Source organism: Peromyscus maniculatus, chromosome 1 (assembly GCF_049852395.1).
Source record: "Peromyscus maniculatus bairdii isolate BWxNUB_F1_BW_parent chromosome 1, HU_Pman_BW_mat_3.1, whole genome shotgun sequence".
Lineage (NCBI taxonomy): Eukaryota > Metazoa > Chordata > Mammalia > Rodentia > Cricetidae > Peromyscus > Peromyscus maniculatus.
This window is the reverse complement of record NC_134852.1, coordinates 50984731-51007103: the sequence shown is the minus strand read 5'-3', so window position 1 is coordinate 51007103 and position 22373 is coordinate 50984731. Positions and strand designations below refer to the sequence as shown.

At 44.4% G+C, this 22373-nt stretch overlaps 1 protein-coding gene across 4 annotated transcripts in view; it reads right to left on the bottom strand.

Annotated features, from left to right (window-relative positions):
* Garre1 (granule associated Rac and RHOG effector 1) overlaps positions 1-22373 on the bottom strand; it is an 81236-nt gene that overhangs the window by 37760 nt on the left and 21103 nt on the right. For 3 of the 4 annotated variants that reach the window (XM_076577783.1, XM_076577784.1, XM_006984997.4), the window contains exons 2-3: positions 16694-16924; positions 15684-16248 (exon numbers count right to left, since the gene is read on the bottom strand). In XM_076577783.1, coding sequence (XP_076433898.1) covers positions 15684-16248; positions 16694-16770 — 642 coding nt within the window. In that variant the 5' untranslated portion in view covers positions 16771-16924. Of the gene's footprint in view, positions 1-15683; positions 16249-16693; positions 16925-22373 lie in introns of those variants that run through there. The other variant, XM_076577780.1, reaches the window with a different exon arrangement.

Sequence of the window (22373 nt, the reverse complement as noted above, 5' to 3'; positions counted from 1 at the left end):
GAGAAGGAGCCAGGGAATGCAATTAAAGTCAGCATATGCTCCACAGCAACACCAATACCAAATGCTACCAACTCAGACAAAATTACATTCTGACCTGGACAAGCTGCTCTATTGCTAGTAAAAATAGAGGAGGTGGTTTCTGAGCTCCTGTCAAATGGGCAAAACTTCTAACAGTGATACATATTCACTTTTAACTGGACGGGGATTGGGGGGGGGGGGGTCTGCTAAAAATAAATAGTACCAACTATTCCCAAATAAATATAGCCAACAGCGGGCAGTGGTGGCTCTGGAGGCAGAGGCAGGAGGATCTCTGTGAGTTTGAGGCCAGAGTGAGTTCCAGGACAGGCTTGAAAGCTACACAGAGAAATCTTATCTCGAAAAACCCTGATAGATAGATAGACAGATAATAAAATAATGAACAAATTCAGCAACTACTATAGCATTTCTTGTATCAGACTTGTGCACTGGGTATCTTAGTAAAATCTAGATGGTGTATGTTGGTTTTGTGGTTCATTTTTTAAATAAATTATACCAAAAATATATTGCTGAACTAGGGTTAGGGGTCAATAATAGAGCACCTGCCTTAGCATGCACGGAGTCCTGAGTTTATTATCATATGTAAGAAGTGTTTCTTGCTCTTATTTTTGAGACAGGGTCTCACTATCTAACCCTGGCTGGTCTACAAATTCTTATGTAGACCAGGCTAGCCTCATACTCATACATACAAAGACCAGTCTGCCTCTGCTTCCCAAATGCTGGGATTAAAGGTTTGTTGCGGCACACCCAGCCATTTTTTTCCAAGATTTTTAAGTTATTTTTAAACTATGTGTATTTGTTGTGTGTCCATGCGAGTATAGGTGACCACAGAGTCCAAAAGATGGTATTAGGTCCTCGAGCTACAGTTACAGGTGGTTGTGAGCCACCCAACATAGATGCAGGAAGCCAACTCAGATCTCTGCAAGAATAGTACTTGCTCTTTACCTCAGAGCCATCTTTCCAGCCTCACAAGAAGCAATGTTTCAGCTACATTGCTATAAATCTTAACACAACTAATGATAATTATAAAAACTCATCCAAGGAAGAGCCAGCCACTGTAGTGGTGCATGATTGTAATCCTGGCATTTGGGAGGTGAGGCAAGATGAATCAAGAGTTCAAAGTCATCCTTGGCTTTAAGAGACCCTGCCTTAACAAAAAAAGAAAAGAAAAGAAAAAGATTAACCAGGGAAAGGCTACTGAAGGTAAGTAACTAAATCCACATTAATTATGGAAGCTCAAAAGCAACATCTACTTATCTACTTTAAGCACTTTTCCCACTCCAGATACAAGTTTTCTCCATAAGCAAATTTATATTGTATGTTTATATGGGATAGAAATAAAAATATATCCAAGTCACCACATATCATATGACCTAGAATCCCATTAGAATTCTGGAAATTCTTTCTGTTGATCTGAGTGTATTTTTGTTAAAAGTTGTCACTGCCCTTAGGAATATTTCAAAACTGAGCACAGTAGCACACACCTGCAGCCTCAGCTTTCAGGAGGCTGAGGCAGGAGAACCACTCAAAAGCAGGAGTTTAAAGTCAGCCTGGGCAACACGAGGCTATTTCAACAACACAAAACAGTGTGACTTGAACCACTGCATCACTGAGACTATGAGCTCCACACCTGTCTGGCAGGGACACTCCCAGCCATTTACCTCCACGGTGTTCTAACTGGCGATTTCTGTGCAGGTCTTGGAATGAATAGGTCAGAGAGGAAGCCTGGCCTGTCTGCTCAGCAATGCTGAGAGAGTGAGCCTCCCCGTCTGCCTTGACCCATTTGCTTTGCTTGGCATCCAACATCCAAGATACTACACTGGCCTCAATCCCTGCTGGCTGCTTCCCAGTCATCTTCTGACCTCTCCATGCTGGTAGGCTACTGGTTCTCCAGCAGCATGCACTTGATGACCGCATCCAGTATTCTATCTTTAAATACCATCTACTAACCAACAGTTCCCACATTTTGTACTGTGGACCTCAGCTCTGTTCTCTCAATGTGTGTCCACCTATCTACTGGAAATCACACCTTGGGTGTCTAATAGTTATCCCAGACCTATTATTCTAGGAGTCTCCTTCCTTACTGCTCTTATCTTGGTAAGCAGCAGTACCAGGAAGTGACCCAGATACAGAAAGAAATCCTGGAGGCATCTTTGATTTACACACACACACACACACGCACGCACGCACGCACGCACGCACGCACGCACGCACGCACGCACGCACGCACGCACGCACGCACGCACACACACACACACGCACACACAGCATTACATATAATTCCAGCAATTGGGAGGCAGAAGCAGGCTAATCTTTGTTAAGTCCATGAGTACAAGGCTAGCCTGGTCTACAGCTATCTCAAAACAAACACAACAAAAACACAACAAAACCCAAACACACAAAACTGCTAAAACCCTCGTCAGGGCTGGCAGATGGCTCATTTGGAAAAAAGCCCTAGCAGCCCAAGTATGAAAACCTGATCCCCAAAACCCATGCAAAAATCCAGATGTGGTAATACCCATCTGTAATCCCACACTCCTATGGTGAGATGAGAGGGGAGACAGACGTTCAAAGTCAGCGAGCCTAGAGTAAATGGAGCAGTAGCAGAAACTAGGAGGAGGTGGGAACCAACTTCCAAAAGCTAACCCGCCCTCCACATGTGCACAGTGGCATGTGCATGCCCACACTCACACTCTTACACACAAAACACGTCATTACATACAGACCACCCACTCACCAGTTTTCAGAGTTTAGTAAGGTAAGTTCCAGATGGATGGTGGTGGCTGTACATCATATGAATGTTTTGAATTGAACACTTGTAAACGGTTAAAACAACAAACTCTACATTACATATATTTTACCTCATTAAGAAACTAGGTCTATAAAATTTAATAAAATAAAATAAAGAAACTAGCCGGGCGGTGGTGGTGCACGCCTTTAATCCCAGCACTCGGGAGGCAGAGCCAGGCGGATCTCTGTGAGTTCGAGGCCAGCCTGGGCTACCAAGTGAGTTCCAGGAAAGGGACAAAGCTACACAGAGAAACCCTGTCTCGAAAAATTTAAAAAGAAAGAAAGAAAGAAAGAAGGAAGGAAGGAGCCGGGCGGTGGTGGCGCACGCCTTTAATCCCAGCACTCGGGAGGCAGAGCCAGGCGGATCTCTGTGAGTTCGAGGCCAGCCTGGACTACCAAGTGAGTCCCAGGAAAGGCGCAAAGCTACACAGAGAAACCCTGTCTCGAAAAACCAAAAAAAAAAAAAAAAAAAAAAAAAAAAAAAAAAAAAAAAAAAAAAAAAAAAAAGAAAGAAGGAAGGAAGGAAGGAAGGAAGGAAGGAAGGAAGGAAGGAAGGAAGGAAGGAAGGAAGGAAGGAAGGAAGGAAGGAAGGAAAGAAACTAGTTCTTAGCCAGGCACAGTGGTATGATCCTGTAATTCCTACCTTTGGAAGGTGGAAGCAGGAAGGATTCAAAGTCATCCTCGGGTATTTAGTGAGTTCAAGGTCAGCCTGAGCTTACAGAAGACCTCGTCTCAAAAAGAAAAAAGAAAGAAACAAAAGAAAAACAAAAACCAATTACTCCCTACCCTCAAAAACAAACAAACAAAACCCCAAGTGTGTAAGTGTTCCACTCCCAGCTACTATAATCTCTTGCTTGGATTACCGTGATGGCCTCTAAACCATACGGGGCTTGACCTTCAGCTCTTCTGCCTGCATCCAGAACATGTACCACATGGAGATGAAGAAGCACACTTTCTCATCTAGTACTTCCTCACACATCTTCCTGGGCCAGACCTTAGTAAGTATCACTGTCAGCTGTCAGAGAGACTAGGAAGGGAAACCCTTACCCTAGGCACAACACGCCTGAAAAACAAAGAGCTTCCTATTAAGGAAGAAGGGAGACTGGGCACCAGGAAACAATGAACAGCCTCTCCTTCTTGCTCTCTGCCCTGCCCTCCGCTCACTCCTCTTCAGGTTAGGTGGGAAGGAGAGGTTCTGTATGAGAGTGGGGTGGGGTGGGGTGGGGTGGAGGATGTCTGAAAGTTGAACTGCAAACAGTCAAGCTTGAGGACATTTTTCATTTGCATTACAACACTTTTCATACCTAGTGCTACAACCTTTTCATCTGTCTGGGCTACCAGGCCTGGAGCACTTTCTGTCCTTACCCATCTCTGCAGGCTGGCAGCTACTTCCTCTGTTTTTTATCAGGAGGGTGACTGTTACAGAGAGCAAAAAGCAAAGCAGACCAGATGGCTGGGACCTGCTCAGGACTTCTACAGTCTACAAGTGTTCATAGTCTACATCCAGCTACTTGCACTTGGCTGGTTCTGAACATTCTCCCATTAGCCTGGGTGGCAGGAAACCTGGTCTCATGAAGGGATGTGCTCTGCATGTATACAATGGCCTGAGGCACTGGAAGGGGACACTTAACCACTGTGTGTGCTGATTCTAAGACTGACGGATTTTGGGGTGCTGGATATAGAACTCAGGACCTTGTGCATGCTAAACAAGCATTCCACCACTGGGCTAAACCCCCAGCCCTGCCCAGAAGAATTTTAGGCAACTATTTTACAGACAGTCTGATTTTAAAGATAAGAGAGGTTGAAAGAACATGACATTATTCAATCCTATGAAATCTACACGGACCAGCAGCCATAAGCATTAATTCAGGAAAGCTAGCCCTACCTAAAATTATATTCTCCAAACTCTTTATTTCTGATTCCTTATTATTTTCTCACGAAATCTAATTTTCCCTTGGGTTTTTCTTCTTCCTTCCTTTTCTCTTCATCCCTCCTTCCCCCTTTCCTTCAACAGGGCCTCCCTGTGTAGCCTAGGCTGGCCTGCAGCTCACCATCCTCCCTCCCTCAGTCTCCCGAGTGCTGGGAACGCAGGTGTGCAGGACCATGCTTGACTCCCCTGGGTTTCCTAAACTACTGGCTCATGGCCTGGGCTGTTAGAAAGCCATCCACAGGCACTAACCATTCACTGTCCTCTGCACGCCTGTCAGGGGCCTGTGTGACTGTCTCCCTTCTGCCACACAGAGGCAAAGCAGAGAACCGGGCTATGTACCATCCAGAGGCTTCCATCCCGCACTGTGACACATTACTGCCATCTATTTCCCCTTGCCCACCACCCCTTTTGTTTTAAAGTAAAATCCAATCAACCAAGAGCCAACACATGTTCAAACTCAACTCAAACTAACTGTTTTTCATGACATGAGTTTCTCTGGGTGGCCCTGGCTGTCCTAGACTTGCTCTGTAGACCAGGCTGGCCTCAAAGAGATTGACCTGCCTCTGTCTGCCAGCACTGGATTAAAAGCGTTCGTCACTACCACCCGGCCAACTCAAATGAATTTAATCAGTGTCTGAGTCTTGATCCCCAAAGGTTATTTTGTTGTTGTATCTCTCTTAATTCTCTTTTAATCTAGAATGGTACCCTTTTACCTATTTCCACGTAACAGATCTGGACAGACCATGTCAACTGACTACGGAATATTCCACCTTCTGTCAGATTACTGTTTGTAGGATTGTGTAACTCAATGTACTATATACACCCCGATTGTCCCTGGACTCAAAGCTTGATGAGATTATTCTAGAGGTTTTCCTGGCCTTTGCTTGTATGTTTTATACCAAGAGGAAGAAGTAAAAGACTGTATGATGAGGGAACTAAAGGTAACTCAGCAGGAAAATACAGACTGGGTGTACTTATCAATCAAACTCATCTGGCCCTGGCCCTGGGTTGGATTCCAGCACCAAAAAAAAAAAAATTGACGTGGAGCTGTCCTGTGCAGTTTTTACTATACTGCCCTGGGAACCATCACCTGCCTTGACATCTGGTGACACAGACCACTGAGACGGATCACTGGGATTTGGACACAGAAGGCCTAATCCCTCCTTTATGCAACTCCCCAGCAACCTTTCACCAAACGGCTTTACTCTCTATTACCGGCCACTGTTTGAGTAACTGAATTCCTCATGGTCAACAAAATGACTTTTCTAACTGTGTGATCATAGAAGGGTGTGGAATTCTTTTATAGAGAAGTTTCTTTAACCCAACCAAGCTACTCAGTTATTAGTTAACTAACACGCCACAAAAGCAAAAATCTGCTTAATTCCTTACTTTTCTCTTTTTATTTATTACTGTTACTGGTGTTTTGTTTTGTTTTGAGACAGGCCTTGGTTTGGGCTGGGACTTGCTATGAAGGTCAGTCTGGACTCGAACTCACAGAGATCCTCCTGAGTGCTGAGATTAAAGGCGTGCACTGCCAGCAGGACTGGCTGTCTCTTTTCACCTTTTCATTAGCAATCTGCAGAGCTGATCTGGATTAACGGAGGAAACTAGGAAAGTAAATAGGGACGGCTGTGGAAGTGAGGGAAGGAGCCATCGAGAGGGGATGGCAGGTTCAAGGGATCTGAGGGGGACAGGGGGGAAACGGCGGGGGCTTTGGTTAGCGAGGGAGGAGGGACGGAGGGTACAGCACAACAGAACATCTGAAAAAGTCCTACGGAATCATATATTAACTATCTACCTACACATATCCACACCTGGGCTGGCAACGCTCCCCACAAGGGCCCCAGACTATCTAACAAAGCCCCCAACACCAGGCAGGAGAAGCCCTCTTTTGAGCTGGTCAGGGAAGCCTAAGACACTCAGAACATCAGAGGCTTGCTATTTCCCTCAGTTGTCCCACAGGGAGCAGGTAAGTCTCTGTTGCTAAAGACACCATACACTTTGAACCCAGAGCCAAGAGACCTGGCCTGACCCAGCTCTGAGCTGAAAGCCTCCTCCCTGAGGACTAGCTTTCACAGCACCCAAGCATACCAAAGGAGGGAAGTTACCAACAGTCTTACCTACCTATGATGCTATGGACCACAATGCCCAGATGCACAAGAATCCTAACAGTACAATAGTGGCAAGCATATCTTGGGAGCAACCACAGTTCTCTAATTAAACTTAAGGCCTATTCAACAAAAGGAAAATCATTCTTGGTACTGGAAACTTAGCCAACTACCTGGGGCTAGAGAAGTCATGGATCTTGGAGAACCATAACCACCATTTTATTAATCCAGTATAATCACTATGTTCTAAATACTTGTCCTCATACCCACACATAAGTGTAGTCCTCATGCCTCACCAAGGAAACTTCTCTTGGCAACAGAAGGAGAGGATTACAGAAAACCAGAAGTGATCAAAATGCACATCTGTGTTGTCCAGCCCAACTGACACAGCTACAACACAGCCCCTGCACCCAAGGCTCAGGGACCACTGCAGATGACAGGTAGAAAGCCAGAACAGGGAGATGGCGGAGACTGCGCCACTGCAAATGTCAGGGCTGCACCAACATGGCTGCCTTAAAAAGACCTGAACAAGAACAGCACAACAGATATGCTAAGGTGATACCTGCCCCCAGGCCTCAAGAAGAGCACGCTAATCCATTATCCACTATCAAATGATCGGCCCTGAAAACATACATACAAGTAACATACAGACTGAGCAAGTTGTAAGTATATATTTAGGAAGAAAATAAATGCATTTATACACATAACAATTTAAGAAACAGAGGCCACGAACGTGAAAGACAGCAAAGGGTGTGTGTGTGTGTGTGTGTGTGTGTGTGTGTGTGTGTGTATGGGAGAAAAGGGAAGATGGATGCAATATAATTTTAATCTCCAAAAATCTTAAAGTTACTTTTAAAAATTGAGTTGGAGCTGGGTGGTGGTGGTGCTTGCCTTTAATCCCAGCACTCAGGAGGCAGAGGAAGGCAGATCTCTGTGAGTTTGAGGTCAGCCTGGTCTACAGAGCAAGTTCCAGTACAGCCAGGGCTACACAGAGAAACCCTGTCTCAAAACAAACAAACAAAACAAAACAAAGTAAAATGCTGGGTGGGAGTTAGAGGCAAGTAGATCTATGTGAATTCGAGGTCAGCCTGGTCTACACAGTGAGTTCGAGGACAGTCAGAGCTACACAGAGAGACCCTATCTCAGGGAAAGGGGTGGGACTGAGTTACTGTCTTAGTTAGGGTTTCTACTGCTGTGAAGAGACACCATGACCATGGCAACTCTCATAAAGGAAAACATTTAACTGCGGCTGGCTTACAGTTTCAGAGGTTTAGTCCATTATTGTCATGGCGAGAAGCATGGCAGCATGCAGGCAGACACAGTACTGGAGAAGAAGCTGAGAGTTCTACATCTTGATCCACAGGAAGCAGAAGCAATTGTCACACTGGGCATGGCTTGAGTACAGGCGACCTCAAAGCCCACTCCCACAGTGACACACCTGCCCCAACAAGGCTATACCTAATAGTGTCACTCCCTATAGGGGGCATTTTCTTTCAAACCACCATAGCTACACACTTTTATTTTTTGGTCTTATTCTATAACCCTGGCTGGCCTGTATGTCACTATGTAGACCAGGCTAGTCTGGAACTCACATATATCCACCTGCTCCTGACTCCTGAGTGCTGGGAATAAAAGTATGTGCCATCACACCCAACTCCATATAAACCTTTTATGACATGAACTTAACTTTCTGATTAACAGTAACAATTTGGATTTTCACTTGGCTTTGGCATATATAGTTAGAAAATAGTATAATTTGTTATAGAAGATTTACTAGTCAAAAGCAGTCATGGTAGTACATACCTTTAATCTCAGCACTCAGGGGACAGAGGCATGCAGATCTGTAAAGTTGAGGCTAGTTTCAACTACACAGTGAGTTCCAGGCCAGGCAAGGTTACATAGAGAAACCTTTCCTCAAAAAAATAAAAAGTAAAAAGATCTACTAATCCAAACAAAAACATAAACAATGAATTTTTACAGTTGGGGGGGGGGGGAAGCAACAGCCTGTGTACACTTAATTCCACTAAGGTTAATGAAAATCACATTTTTAAACCTTCTAATATTTTCCATTACTACTACTATGTAGTATTTTTGGCTTACACCTATCCAAATCAAATGGTAACATACCTGAACTAAGGCCCTTAAGAGTGAGTCAGTACAGAAGTTACTTCAAACACATACATGGGCAATTACAGAACTCCAAGGAGGCCTGTCAGTATGTCAAACTAGAAGCCAGAGTTCGATGAGGTAAAGATGTGATTTCATGTCTGCCTGTCAGACTTGAGAAGCCAGTAAAAAAATGCAGTCCCCTCAAAGTGGGGGAATCCTGAGAGTCCCGCAGCTATCCTGGGTTTCTGGGCTATCTACATAGCATCTGCCAGGGACCTGGTCTTCAAACCGCTGAGGACCCAGAGTGAAACCAGAACCCTCAGCTGTCACTGTGATGAACACCAGTGGGTAAGCAGCAGCATCCCTTCACCCCACGAGGACTGAAGAGCCCGTCCTGTTGCCCTCCCTTCCTTTCCCTTTGGACACTCGCCCCACCCTGTCCCATTTCTGACCTCTCTAAGAGAAAAAAAAAAAAAACCAGAGAAGCACTTTCTACCTTTCTAACTGTCCTTAGGACTGAGGCGGCTCAGAAAGTAGAGATGCTTGCTTCCAAAGCCAGACAACATGAAATGAATCCCTGGGATTCCTGTGGGAGGAGAGAAACCACTCCCCCAAGGTGTCTTCTGAACTCCATGTGTGTACAGTGACCCACACATGTGTACACATACACAAATAAATACCATACACTAAAAACCACCTTACCCTAATGCTCTCACGTCTGTTCACTCTGTTTCCCCACAGGAGGGCCTCCCTGTTCTTGCAGCACTCTGGCTGACTCCTGCCTCGGAGGCTTGACACCGCCTCCTCCCTCTGCCTCGTTCTCTTGGGTTTGCTTCTCCACCACCTTCTATTCGTTAGTCACAGGGAACTTCTCAGTGAATCTCCTTCCAAACCCTTCTAAGAGCACAACCATGCTCCAGCTACACAAAGGGAGACTCCAGCCTTTTCACTGCTACATCTCATGACTGCAACAGCATCTGACATCAATAAAGTTTGCAATTAATACATGCAGAATTGATGCGTAAATCACAAGTAAGTGTGATTTACTAACATTATATTATGGGGTTTTCTAATAAATACAAACCTAAGACACAGGACCATCTGTATTTTCTTAGTATGAGGTTCAAAACCGATTCAAAATCAAATAGAAGTCAGTCAACTCAACTCAGCTAGCATGGCATTTTTAAAGAACACTGAAATTAACACAATTACAGAAGGCACTCAAGTGGACTTCCCTAGGACCCAAGAGGTCCAGTGGAGGCCACTCTTTAAAAAAAAAAAAAAATGTCCAGGTGGGCTACCAAAGCTTTGGACAACTAACAAGTTCAATATGGGAAAATGTATTTTTCCTAAATTCACATTTTGATTTTACTGGCAGCTTTGAGACTCTATGAGGAAGAGTCCTGTCAAATCTGTCAGGGACATATCCAATGCTTCTTGGCTACTTACAGGCATGTTCAGAGAACATGCTGCCCCTCCACTTCTTTTTCTAAGCCCCATTCTAAGTGCAAGGCAAATGGAATAGTGATTATCAATGAAAGAGGGTTTCTTGAGCTTTTATACAAAAAAAGGGCCGGCCAGAAGCCTGACTTGGTGGCTCTCACCTGTATTCCCAGCCCTAGGGGGTCTGAGACAAAAGATCACCTGTGCCATGAAGACACCCTGCCTCGAAACACAATGTCACCGTCCCAGCAGTTCCAGCAGCAGGACCACCCGAGGAAAAGCAGCACAAGACACCAAAGGACAAGGAAGCCGCTGCCTGGGAGCAGGCAGGAACTGGAGGCAGGTGTCCTGCCGCAGTAACCGGCCCCACTGCCAAGTGGACAAGTAGAGGACATCCTGCTGGCACTTCTCTCTTGCCCCGCTTTCACACAGGATGGTGCTCCACTCTTCAGAGAAGGCCTGCTGGCACCTGCCAAGCCATGTCAGAAGTAGTGATGCTGATGAGACTATTCACTGCTTCTGATCTTCAGCAGAACACTGGAAGGTGGGTGGCAATTCCACTGTAGTGACAGGAAAACTGAGGCTCAAGCTGTATGAGCACTGAAAATCAGAGCTATTCAGATCTTCTGACTTATGCTCATAGCTCACTTCCTGGGCAGGCATGCCAGTGTCACGGGCACTACTCAGCTAGGAAACACCACAGTCACAAATCATGCTCCAACAGTAACATTTAGGGTAAAGGCTAAGTCACTGGAAGGCATAAATAGGACAGGACTCAGCCCCTGGAGCTCCTGGAGCCAGGCACCACTATTTGTCTATTAAGAACACACATGGGGGTGGGGGTGACACATCACACTTTGTGGAAGCATCTGAATACTCCTAAAGGGCTCCTTTATACACAATCCTGGCTCCTGTTGGAGGTATCGTAGTCTGTTTCCTGCTGCTGGGACAGAATGTCTGAATGCAAAGGTGAATCTAGCTGGCAGTTCTGGAGGCCAGAAAGCCAACAGCATGGTCCCACCAAGGGCAATGCACTCCTGCATCTCCTGGTAGAAAGCAAAAGGACTCTGGAGATAACTAACCCAATCCTTCTAGAACTACAACTCACTCAAGGAGAGCGCTGATCACCCTTATCAGCATAACAACTCTAAAGGCCATTTCTTCCCCACTATTATTCATGAGAAATAAATTTTGCTGGGAACGAAGTCCATCCAAACTACTGCAAGTCATGTTATGCAATGCCAGGCTTCAGACTCCTTTTCCCAGAATGAACGTTCAAGAGCCTCTTAGGGCTTTGATTATAAAATGGGGGAGGGGGGAGGTAGGGAGCAACAAAACACCAACAGAAAAAATCCAAATGCTTAGCTTTTTCATCTGAGTTTGGTTAACAGTAGAGGAGAACCCCTACTGGCCTAACTACCCTGGTAGTATAATAAACTACATATAATATACTACATATGGCTGGAGAGATGGCTCAGCAATTAAGAGCACTGGCTGCTCTTCCACAGGACCCAGGTTCAATTCCCAGCACCCACATGGCAGCTTACATCTGTCTGTTCCTCCAGTTCCAGGGGATCTGACACCCTCACACAGACATGCATGTAGGCAAAATACCAATGTACATAAAATGAAAATAAATAAATTATTAAAAATAAAAACCTTAAGAAAAAAAGAATTCTAGAACAGCCAATACTGCTCTAGGGGAAAAGTATAACGCTGGGCTGGTAAGATGCTCAATGGGTGATGGTATTTCCTGCCAAACCTAAATAACTAAGTTCTATTTCCAGGTGATATGGTAGACGGAGAGTACACTCCTCTGACCTTCACAGGCAAGAAGAGTCATGATGTGCGGCATTCGTGTACACACACACACCGCCACAATACATGAATAAGCGAGTGAATGCAATAAAAAGCTTTCAGATGTGTTACATCTATGGGTCTGCTTGACAGACACATTTGAAAACTAATCGGTAAGTCAGTTTTTCCACATAGAACAGACCCACAGATTCCAAAACTCAGCAGCAGCAAGCAGTTCCCAGACTAGCACTGGAAACAGAGAGCCTGCTTAGTCTATTATGTACAAAAGCCATGGTAACAGTCCAACTACCTTAATCAGAATTTCAATGAGGAAAGCCAAGCCAAAATTCTAAACTGAAACAATCAGAAGTATTTCCCAGCCCAGTATGGTAGTATATGGTAGCAATCTCAACAGCTGGGAGGCTGAGGCAAGAGCACTGTGAGTTTAAGAACAGCCTGGATTAGCAAACAGAGAACAAGACAGACCTGGTAGCACATAATCCCAGCACTCAGGAGGTAAAGACAGGGGGACTCCTCAAAGTTGGATGAAGACTGTTCTACATAGTGAGTTGTAGGTCAACCAGGGCTATATATTGAGACCCTGTCTCAAAAACAAAAGAAAACCCACACATAAAAAAACAAACAAAACCCCAATGTAGGTAACAACACATGCCTCAGTGAGTCGCTAAGCTCCTATGTCTCATAGTTCTCTAATTGTCCTGACCAAGCCATGTGGTCATGAGAAGCTCTGTCTTCTCAGACCTCAGAGGTGTGACCTGAAGAACGAAGTAATACAGGTTACCAACATAAAGAGGTAAGGCTCACATAAACCACTCACTCTAACATGGACTCCTACATAAACCTCCAAGTGTTCCATCATCTTAGGATGACAGCCCTAACAATGTGCGCTTAACACTGCTCTGTATTTCCTGGGGGAGGTGGGAGACACAACTATGTGCTTGCAAAATGTCACATCTCTGTCAAGAAATAGTGAACTGTAGCTGAAAACACGGTTTGAGTTCCAGTCCAGCCTGGTCTCATAGTAAGTTCAGGCCAGCCGGAGGGAGAACAAATAACAACAATAAAAACAAAGTGGTGAATGTGTGTGTGCACCACTATGTACTTGTGTAAAGACAGTCTGGAATGGCACATACCAGGTACAAAGACATTCTGGGGGACGGAAAAAATAGGATGGGAAAGAAAAGCACAAAGCTCTACATTTCTATCATAGAGCTAAGGATAAAGCCTCATGGACACTGGGCAAGTAGTCTACCACCCAATGGCATCTTCAGCCTTTGCTATTTTTTTACAACAGGTAATATACAGCCCAGAATTGTCTTAAAGTCACAATCCTTCCACCTCTGCCTCTGGATCATTGGGACTATAAGCATGTGCTACCACACCTAGCTAAGTTTTACATTTCATTGCTTCAATTATTTGGAGAATTACACATATTTTTAATGTGTTTTATTTATTTATCCAGGGCCAATACATATGCAAGGCAAGAACTCTACCACTGAGCTACATTCCCAGCCTATGAGTATAATTAAAAAAATACTTTAAACTATGATGAACCATTTTATAAAAATGTAATCATAAGAATAATCATAATTACAAATAGACCTGAATAGAGAGTCAAGGTAGAATGAACCTAGGGCATATGTAGATCTATGGTAAAGTATAGGCCTGATGTGTGCAAGAACCTGGGTTTAAGACCTACACTGAAAACACACACACACACACACCCCAAACCTGGGATATTACAGAAAGGAGTAAAATGGCTTCACAAGAGTGATATACAAACTCATGAAATGTCCCATATTTAAATAACAGTAAGAATGAGCCAGTGTTATATATTTGTGATAACAAAGGCAGCAAACTATGGCTCCTGCACCAAATCCAGTGCACTGAACACACAGTCCTGGGATAAAATGAATTTGGGTTTATAAAGATTTTAAATTATGTGTGTGGGTATGTGCACATGTGTGCCTGCAGAGGACAGATCAAGATCTAGGATTTCCTGGAGCTGGAAATTACAGGTGGTTGTGAACTGCTCTTCAGAGGGTTCAGAGAACTAAACTTGAACTTGGGTCCTCAGGAAGAGTAGTATACATTCTCCAGACCCTAGGTTTTCACATTTTTAAAGATTTGGAGCTGGGTATGGTAGCACAAGCCTTTTATTCCAGGACTCAGGAGGCAGAGGCACTCAGTGAGTTCAAGTCAAACCTAGTTTACATATCACATTCCAGGTCAGCCATGGTGACACAGTGAGACCCTATCTAGAAGACAAACAAGAGGACCCAGGTTTGATTCCCAGCACTCACATAACAGCTATGGTCATCTACAACTCCAGTCCCTAAGGAGTCTGATGCCCTCTTCTGGCCTTTGCAGGCACCAGTCACACAAGTGGTGCAGACATATGTGCAGGCAAAATATCCATACACAAAAATTAACATAAATGTACTAAAAAACTTAATGTAACAGAATCAAAGTTTAAAAGCCCCTTATTGCAGTTCAGTGGCACAGCATTTGCTGAGAAGGCATACAGTTCTGGGTTCCATCCCCACCACTACATAAAAAAGAACAGTACAAAAAGTATTTCCTCAACAGAGTCAAAAAAAAAAAAAAAAGCTAGCTTCATTCTGAATAAAACTTGATTCCAGTCGAGTCCTGAAGAAGAGTGTTTCCTTTCAATACAACCCACACACACAAAAACAAAGATTCAAATGCATTTAAATGAAAACAGCTTTGAATTTAGAGCCGGAAACTTAATTTATTCTATAAACACATGGAACTTTCATGAAAACCAGGGATTCCACAGATTGAAAACTCAAGCCAGGCAGTGGTGGCACACACCTTTAATCCCAGCACTCAGGAGGCAGAGGCAGGTGGACTTCTGTGAGTTCCAGGCCAGCCTGGGCTACAGAGGGAGTTCCAGGCCAGCCAGAGCTACACAGAGAAACCCTGTCTTCAAAAACAAACAAACAAACAAGAAATAAATAAAAAATATAGCCCATGACCATACTTAGAATTCTAAGCACTTGTTTGTTTGTGCAGTATTAGAGATTGAGCCTAGGGCCTTAGAAATACTCCGTAAGTACATGACTCCAGCCTCTCACTAAGTGCTTTTAATAGTATATTATTTAGATATTAGTTTCCAATTTGAAAAAATTAAGGACAGAAATATCAAATAAGACAAATCAATTTAACTTTTCCTTTTGTGTGTGCCAGGACTGGACCTGAAACCTCACACCCCTGAACCCTGACTTCAGCACTGAGCCCGTCTTTCTAACCCTGCTCAGTGACCTTTTAACCTACTTGAAAGCATCACAACTTGGCAGGCACCAAACTTTTCACAAGAAGATCATACCAACAAAAAGAGGACAAAGGCCATCACTGCTGCAGTTTGGGGAAACTGAGGGTGCTCACTGACCTCTGCAATACATTTTCCTATGGGAATGGTACTCTACCTCAATGTCCTGGAGACTGAATTCCTTCTGATCTGTGAAGTTTGCAGCCCCAGCACTGAGTTCCATGAGCATCTTGGCGATCTCGGGCTTTATGGCTGAGGTCAATCGGCTGGCAGCCTCCATCACATGCTCCTGCACATCTTTGAGCTGCATGGCGGCCTTCGAGTAGTGTGAGTTCCTGAACACGGTGCTGAAGAGATCTGTGAGGAACGTGCTAGCACGGCAAAAGACATTGAGGGCATCCAGGTACTTGGAGATGCCCTGCTGGATGTCAGCAATGGGAGTGGAGTGGGCCATGGCATGGTGGCAGCTGCCTGCAGCTGTCAGACTGCCCAGTGGGGCAGAGGGGGCCGTGGAGGCCAGGGGAGCGTTCAGTGCTCGGCCCAGCTCAGGCATCGGGTACTGCTGGTGCTGCTGCACCTTCTGCTTGGACCCGCCAAGCAGGAAGCGCCGCTTGTAGTCCATCTTACTGTCCTGGGCACTGCAGCAATACATGCGGGTGGGGAACTGTTCCAGGGACCACTGGCCGGTCAGGGTTCTGAGTCCTTTTTTTCCAAAACTGCAGCTAGGTATAAAAATAGTGGAGTTCTGCAAATCTACGTTTTAAAAAAGGCATTTCCATGAGGCAGGTGACCATATGATCCAACATAAAGGTGAGAAAAATAACAGGCTTATATAATTAGTATTTTCAGTGTAGGTAGGAATTCTGACAAAAAATAAGTGTGTCTGAAATGCTGTATAACTGTTCAGCATCCTACTCCCAATAAAGAAATAATTGCTGAGGAAAATGTTTACTTATAATTGCTTTGCAAGAATATTTTGATACTTACATTTACAACAGCAGAAAAATAACTTAACTTTTAAAATGTAATATAATGTATCTTCTATATACCAAAAAGGACCTTACGCTGGTCAACAGCATTTAGGCGGAGGGGTTACTTCACAAGAAGTCCTTAAGGAAGAGCACACCTCTGCAGGATCGACAGAACCTGCCTGTCAAATCCATTTACCTGGAAAGCTGCTTTTCAGTGCTAAAAACTTCCAAATCTCCTGTAACGGTTTCTGGAAACAAGTTTTCTTTAAGCATGGCATTGTTACTGTGTGTCTTCTTTCTTTTGTTTGCTGAGGTAGTGGTTTCCTTGTAACATTAGTAAGAAGTGCTTCCAGACTGGGTTGGCCTGCAGTTGTAACGTCTGAAGCAAGAAAGCACAGATGTATTCATAAGGCCTCTAAGTCATTTCCTGCAAGGGGAAAGAAAGAAGATGAAGTCAGGGAGACAGAAAAAATCACATTACAATTCCTCTAAACTTCATAAACAATATGCTTCTAAATTAGCACAAGGTTAAAAAACCATAATGAATTTCTGAGATTGTGGGTGGTAAGAATTGTGACTAATATGCTAAATGCAGTTAGGTTTCATGACCAGCACAGTGGTGCATAGATATGCAAGCATGCACCTATACACATAAAATAATAAAGTAAAAGATATCTTTTTTTTTTCAAATGAATGCACATACACATACATGAACACCAGCATCTAGATATATTACTTTGATAACTTTTTTAATGTTTTAGAGATTTGTTTATTTTTATTTTGTATATATGAGTGTTTTACCTCATGTATATATATGTACGGTGTGCCTGATGCATATGGAGATCATAGGAGGGCCTTGGATCTCTTGAGACTAGAGTTATGGATGGCACCTATGTGGGTGCTAGGAAGTGAAGCCAGGTCCTCTGGAAGAGCAGCCAGTTCTCTTAACCGCCAAGCCACCTCTCCAGCCCCTACACTTTCATAATCTTTTTTAAAAGAAAATTCTCCCTGAATCTGTCTCAGTGTTTGGCAAATGCATTTCCTCCACATATATCTTCCTAAGACTTAAACTATGCTCAGCCTGGCGGTGGTAGTGCATGCCTTTAATCCCAGTACTCAGGAGGCAGAGGCAAGTGGATCTCTGTGAGTTCTAGGACAGCCAGGGCTACACAGAGGAAACCCTATCTCGAAAAAACCAAAAGGAAAAAAAAAGAAAAGAAAAAAAACTATGCTCAATCCAGTGAAGGACATTTTTCTTTCATATTCTCTTAAAAGAATCATCACCAGGACAACATTCACAATGTAAGAAGCCACATGCAGTATGGACATAAATATGTACTGTGAAAGGCTGCACAAGTTAGTGTGGCCATCTGGTAACATACTCATCATTTCTAATGCTACTTACAATTCTCAAACACAGCAGAAAATGACATTTTAGTAGGCTAAATGACACTTTTTCAACACAACAGTAACCTTCAAAGGTTCTCAATAGATTTAAACCAACTCAGACCCAATTACATCATTCACAACATCCATTTCTTCAAACTAACCAAGTTCTATTTCAAACAACAGAAAACATTCTCAAAACTAGATAGAGAGCCAGCATGAGAGCATCTTTGGGCCCCCAGCAGGAAAATTAGAAGTGCTATTTGTTCAGGAAAGTGGTGGGAGGCACCACCGAGGTCAGCGGTACTGAGGTCAGCAAGAGTGGCCTTGTAGGTCTGACTGTTTGGGTCAGGTCCTAGTTCTGCACTGACCAGCAATGTGACCCTGAGTAAGTTCTTTAGCCTCTCTGCCTCAGTGTCATCATCTATAAACAGAGATATAAACGGTAACTACTGTTACCGAGTTAATGAGTCTATACATATCAAAAACAGAATGTCTGGCACATACTAAGCATTAACGTTTGATGATGTCACACAAGAGGAGGTAAGCAGGCCTCATTATCTCTGCTTGTCTGGAAACACACTACTGATAAACAAGAAAGGTTTTATTGAGTTACCCAATGCCTAAACCAAACAGAAACCTACCTACCCTAGGATGGGAGGTATCACATGCTTTATGAACACTAATTTCTACTTACATACAGTAAACAAAGAGAAATGAATCCGTGTGTGTGTGTGTGTGTGTGTGTGTGTGTGTGTGTGTGTGTGTGTGTTGCTAGGGATCAATCAACTCCAGGAGCTCACCATGGCGGGCAAGTGCTCTAAAAATCACTGCTCTACACACTACGTCTTCAGCCTCAGCTAGAGAATACTTTTCAGTCATTCAGGCAATAGAGAAAACAGAGCTGTCAGCAATAGACTAACACAAAGAAGATTCACTGAAGGACCACAGGCTAAGAAACACATGAACTCACTTCAGCATTCTCCCCAATCCCTGTGGCATAATGGTAAAGCTCTTCACAAGAGAATAACAGCCTCACAGGAAGGTCTGAACCATGGTCTAAATGTAAGTCACTTATGAGAAGACAGAGAGCTCAGGAAATGTGCTGTGTTCTAAGATCTAGCACAGCAGAGCTGGCCACTTCCTAGATCCCACAGAGCCAAGGGGGTACAATGAGGTGAGCAAGGCTTCCTGGAGGAGCTGGCTAAGTGCCCAGCTCTCGATGGACAGCTGCAGAGACGGGGAGTGGGAACAATCTCATCAGCTTCATCTCCTCTATACTTCCCATTTGATCACCGAGTCAGCCAGCTCCCACAAGAAGAGGACTGCTGGGAAGAGGAACCTCCTGCCAATTACCTTCACAGACGCAAGGGTGTTTGTTTGTTTGTCTGTTTGTTTGTTTGTTTGTTTGGTCGGTTGGTTGGTTTAGGGATGGCACCAAGGGCTAAGCTTATGCTAGGACTAGATGAATGTGCTACCACTGAGCTATACCTCAGATCAACGAACAAGTTCGTTTTTTAAAAATTACATTTATTATATTTTCTCTGTGTGGGTGTGGGTGTGTGAGACAGACAGAGAGACAGACAGACACACAGACACATAGACAGACAGGGCTGGCTTCAAACTCACTATATAATGCCAGGGGTGGTGGCGCACGGCTTTAATCCCAGCACTTAGGCAGAGGCAGGCAGATCTCTGTGAGTTCAAGGCCAGCCTGGTCTACAGAGTGAGTTCCAGGACAGTCTGGGTTACACAGAGAAACCCCGTCTTGAAAAAACTAAAACCAAAACAAAAGCCACAAAAAACAAACGACCTCACTGTACAGCTGAGGAGTGTTTTCCACTCAGATCCTTCTCTAGTCACCTCTCAAGTGCTGGAGTCAGAGGCCACAGTGTAACGGTTAGTCCTCAGGATGGACAGGCCGCCCACAGGGCGGAGGTCATGGAACAGGAAGGTGCTGCACACCAGGGCATCGTCTGTCACCTGCACCCTGCTGCTGCATTCATGCAGCTGGGCCTTGAACCTGACCACATCGGTATCCACGGAAACCAGGGGCCGACAGCTTTCTGAGCCAAGGGTGAGGTCCCCGGGCTGCAAGAGCTTCCCGGTGCCAAAAAGGTCTCTACTGACAGTCTCCACCAGCTCGGCCTCCAGACACTCCACCTCCACGGGTGACGTGGACCTCGCTGGGGTTGGGGTTCCACCTGGCCTGCTTTTACATAGCCTTGAGGCATGAACCCAGAGAGGTGAGCATGCTTGACAAGCATTCCCCCAACTGAACTACACTCCCCAGCCAAGAAATATGTATTTTAGACCCTACAAAAACACCTGTGCTTGGCAAAGCACACCTGAAATCTAGAACTTAGGTGACCGAGGCAGAAGGATCCTGAGTACAAAGCAAGGCCTGTGCTACATAGTGAGTTTGAGGCTAGTGTGAGCTACACAGCAAGACACTGATTCAAATAATATAATAACAAACAAACAAATAAATAAATGAAAAAAGAGAGAAGAGGAAAAACGCCTGGAAGTTTCTGAATGGTATCTTATTCGAAAGTTGAGAACCAGGAAATAAGAACTATTTACTACCACGGTGAAAGACAGGGAAAACTGAAAGAGGAGTAAGGTATAGAAAGGAACAAAGACATAGACACATGGGTGGGAGTGCGGTGTGTCAGTGTTGTATGTACGACCTTCCTTACTCCTTTGAAACACGGTCTCACTGAGCCTGCAGCTAGGCTGGCAGCCAACAAGCCTGGAATCTTCCTGCGTCTACCCTCACTGTCTGGGGTTATAGGCGCATGCACACCGTGCCTTTTACGCTTAGGTCTCTACACTTACACAGGAAATAATCTTGCCCACTGAGCCATCTCTCTGTACATAATATACACACATTTTTACAAAGTGTTGAGCCTGGGCACGTAGTCAAACAAAAACCAAGAAAAAAAAAACAAAACACCAAAACCAATGAAAATGCTTATATATAAGGTACACAGAAAAACAAAAGTGAGGATGCAAGCAATATTTCTTTCAATCTAAAATGTGTTTTAGCTTTATCTTTATAGAAAGACGTGACTCCTCTCTGAGTCTGGAGCGCAACTGGCCAGCAAACCCTCGAGCTCTCCTGTCTCTGCCCCAACAATTAGACTGCAGGTACACACCACCTTGCTGGCTTTTATGTGGGTGCTAGAGAGCCAAACCCAAGTCCTCACATTTACACAGCAAGTCCTTTATCCACTAAGCTATCTGCCAGCCCCGCCATTTTCAAACATTTAGTGGTATATAATTAATCATAACTATCTCCTTTGTTGCTTGTTGCCCTTATTTCCCCTTGAGATAGGGTCTCACTATGTCCTGCCCTGGCCTCCTAAATGCTGGGATTATAGGAGTGAACCACCATGTCCCGCTCTTTTCTGTTGGTGGTGCTGGTTTGTTTTTGAGACAGGTTCTCACTCTATAAGACTGGCCTAGAACTCACTATGTAGCCCAGGCTGGTCTCAAACTCATGGTCCTCATCCTCCCCAGTGCTAGGATTGTATGTGTGAACTACCACAGCCACTTTAGTTATCTCATGTTTGGCTGTACCTTTCTAGTGTTACTGTTGACAAATATAAAATCAAATAAAAATCCTTTCATCCATTTGAATTGAAAATATCAGTTTTAGCCGGGCGGTGGTGGCGCACGCCTTTAATCCCAGCACTCGGGAGGCAGAGCCAGGCGGATCTCTGTGAGTTCGAGGCCAGCCTGGGCTACCAAGTGAGTTCCAGGAAAGGCGCAAAGCTACACAGAGAAACCCTGTCTCGAAAAAAAAAAGAAAAAGAAAAAAAGAAAAAAAAAAAAAAAATATCAGTTTTGCCTGGTAGTGGTGGCTCACACCTTTAATCCCAGCACTCTGGAGGCAAAGGCAGGTGGATCTCTGTGAGTTTTGAGGCCAGCCTAGTCTACAGAATAAGTTCCAGGACATCCACAGCTACACAAAGAAACCCTGTCTCAAAAAACAAAACAAAACAAAAAGAATGGCTGATTCTAGGGCTGAGGATGTCTCAGTTGTTCAAGTGTTTGCTTTGTAACTATGAAGGCCTGAGTTCCTTCCCCAGAGCCTATGTGAAAGCCCCATGCATAGAAGCTCACACTTGTAACAGAAGAATCCTCAGGGCTTGCTGATCCAGCTATTCTAGACAAACTGGTGAGCTCCACCCAAAGGCATGCACAACCACCCACATCCACACAGGCACACACATATACATTAAAAAAAAAAAGAAGGCCAGGCACACGCCTTAAATCTCAGTGCTCAGAGAGGCGGAGGCAGGAGTATCTCTTTGAGTTCAAGACCAGCCTGGTCTACATAGTGAATTACAGAACAGCCAAAGCTACATAGGGAGACCCTGTCTCAAACAAACAAACAAAACATGCAAAGAGAAAAACCTTCTCCCCAAAGTTGTTCTCTGACCTCCACATGCATGCACCTGCATTCGAGGCATGTGAGAGTATAC